This window comes from Neophocaena asiaeorientalis, unplaced genomic scaffold (assembly GCF_003031525.2).
Source record: "Neophocaena asiaeorientalis asiaeorientalis breed wild unplaced genomic scaffold, Neophocaena_asiaeorientalis_V1.1 scaffold86, whole genome shotgun sequence".
Taxonomy (NCBI): Eukaryota; Metazoa; Chordata; class Mammalia; order Artiodactyla; family Phocoenidae; genus Neophocaena; species Neophocaena asiaeorientalis.
In genome coordinates, this window is record NW_020175039.1 from 4,852,351 (window position 1) to 4,854,556 (window position 2,206).

General features: G+C 58.1%; 1 protein-coding gene across 1 annotated transcript in view; it reads right to left on the reverse strand.

The window, feature by feature from the left end:
- Positions 1-271: 271 nt before the first annotated feature.
- The window catches only part of SLC4A3 (solute carrier family 4 member 3), a 13,848-nt gene continuing 11,913 nt past the window's right edge, over positions 272-2,206 (reverse strand). The window contains exons 20-23 of the mRNA XM_024763176.1: positions 2,018-2,206; positions 1,526-1,695; positions 1,191-1,364; positions 272-544 (exon numbers count right to left, since the gene is read on the reverse strand). Of these exons, the coding sequence (XP_024618944.1) occupies positions 467-544; positions 1,191-1,364; positions 1,526-1,695; positions 2,018-2,206 (611 nt within the window). The 3' untranslated portion in view covers positions 272-466. The remainder of the gene's footprint in view (positions 545-1,190; positions 1,365-1,525; positions 1,696-2,017) is intronic.

Genomic DNA, 2,206 nt, shown 5'->3' on the forward strand with positions numbered 1-2,206 from the left:
TCTCCCCCTGTGGGTTGGGGGGGGGGGGGTGGAGGGGGTGCTGATAAGATCCAGCTCTGACCTTCTGTGGTCTTGATTCTCTCCCTTTCCTCCAAGAATTCTGTCCTTGCCTCAAAACTCTCCCTGATTTTGACGACCCTGAAAATAGAATTCTTCCAATTCCAGATGGGTAAGTATGACCCAAGAAACCAGAGATGGAACCAAGAAAGTGAGGCAGACACAAGACAAGGAGTGTGGTTATAATGAGCTCAAAGCCTGTGCCGGTCTGGTCTGTGAAAGGGCCTGGGTGAGATGAGGTCAGTGCCCAGGGCAGAGTCAGGGGGCCACTCTAGTCGTGGCATCAGTAGTGGTTCCAGGCACGTCTCTGGGTCATGAGGAGCCCGCTGGCCCTACGGCTGGGCTCTGACTGGGGCCTGGTGTCAATCACTAAGGTGTCGGGGTCTCCAAGGGGCACCATGGTGGAGGATCACACGGGCATGTGCAGCTCGTTGTACTCATCCTGGCCGTCCTCATCAAAGTTTGGTTCAGCATCTTCAGAGTCCAGCTGCAAAAGGGAGCAGAAGGTTGGGAGAGGCCGGGAAGCGGACTCACCGCCTCCCGTTCCCCAGCTCCTCCTTGGGCCGGCAGCCCTCACTGCCCCTAGACCTTTCCAAGCCTCACTGTCTACAGGGACTGTGGCCCCAGGTTGAAGCACTTCCCTCTGGCCAAAACCTTCAGGTCACCCCCCAGCGATACCTCCTAATAATAATAATGATGGTAGCAGCTACCACACAGAAGTACTTTCCTGGGGCTCTGAGCTCCTGTGGTACCTTTGTACACCGTGCGTGGGCAGAGGGTTTTCAAAAAGATGTCCCTTCCTCTAGCTGACAAAAACAGGGCTCAGAATGGATCTCAGCACCGCCCCGCGCCCGCTCATCCCTCAGCTGTGTGCCTTTGCTCAGGACACAACCTGCACAGCTGTCTACAGCAGCCCTGTGCTTCTTTCACACCAAGGCACCGTTCTCATTGCTTTACCTGGAATTGTGTTTAATCCTCACCACGATCCTATAAGGGAGAACCTATTAGTAGCCCCGTCATACAGATGAAAATGAGATTTCGGAACGTTAGGTAATTTGTCTGTGGTCACACAACAGCAAAGACTGGCACCCAGGGCCCAAGCCCCTAAGACTGCCCCAAGCACCTTCCCTTACCGCCTGTAGCTCCCTGTCCTGGAAGAGCCGGGGCAGGAGGCAACGCCTCAGGGGCACCGTGAGCAGCAGCAGGAAGGGAAAGGCGAGCGAGGCCGCTGTGGACTTGACCACCCAGAGCAGCGCGATGCAGCCCAGCTGGATGCACGTAAACAGGTGCATCCTCCAGGTCTTCACCTGGGGAACAGGCGTCAGGTCTCACCACATCTTTAGGAACTCGGGTCCCCAGGTCCCAACTTATCCTTCGGAGTCCATTTCCAGCCCAGAGATCCCTCGGCCCCCACCCCCCGCCACTCCCCATCGCCCCGTCGCCCCACCTCTGTGCCTCCTGGCCCTACCTTGGTCACATAGGGCTGTTCGGGATGGTGTTTTGCTGGCATGAGTATGAGCAACAGACGCTGGGACAGCTGGATGCCAGACAGTGATGTGACCCCCATGTACAGGAAAATCCCAAAGAGCACAGCCAGTGGGATCCGGCGCAGCACAGCCCCCATGACAATGGACAGGCCTGGAGGAGGTGACACACACCTATGTGACCCCTCAGGCAGCCCCCGTGAGGACGGAAGGGCCTGGTGGGGAGGAGATGAGCCGGGCCTCATCACTGTGACCAAGAGAAGATGCAACAGGACAGAGAACCAAGAAAGGGCTCAAGCAAAAAGGCACAGGGAGTGTCAAGAAGCAGGTCTGGGGGTCAGAGCAGGGGCTAGTCACGATGCGTTTGGAAACTCAGAAGGGATCTGGGTCAAGCCTGGGATGGAGAAAGGATTTAAGGTCCAAGAACGCAAGTCTGGGGGGTGGGGACCGGGGCCGTGCAAGGTGGGCGCTCTCACCCACGAGGCTGGCGATGAGCACTCCAGTGACCCGCTGCTCCCGCACCTCCTGGATCTGGGGCTTCTCGCCGGGAGCAATGGCAGTGCGCATAACGGTCAGCGCATTCACGTGGGTGACCGAGCGGACGGTGGCGGCCGTGAGCCAGGGCAACCCAAACAAGCCACAGAGCCCACCCAGGGAGCCGATGA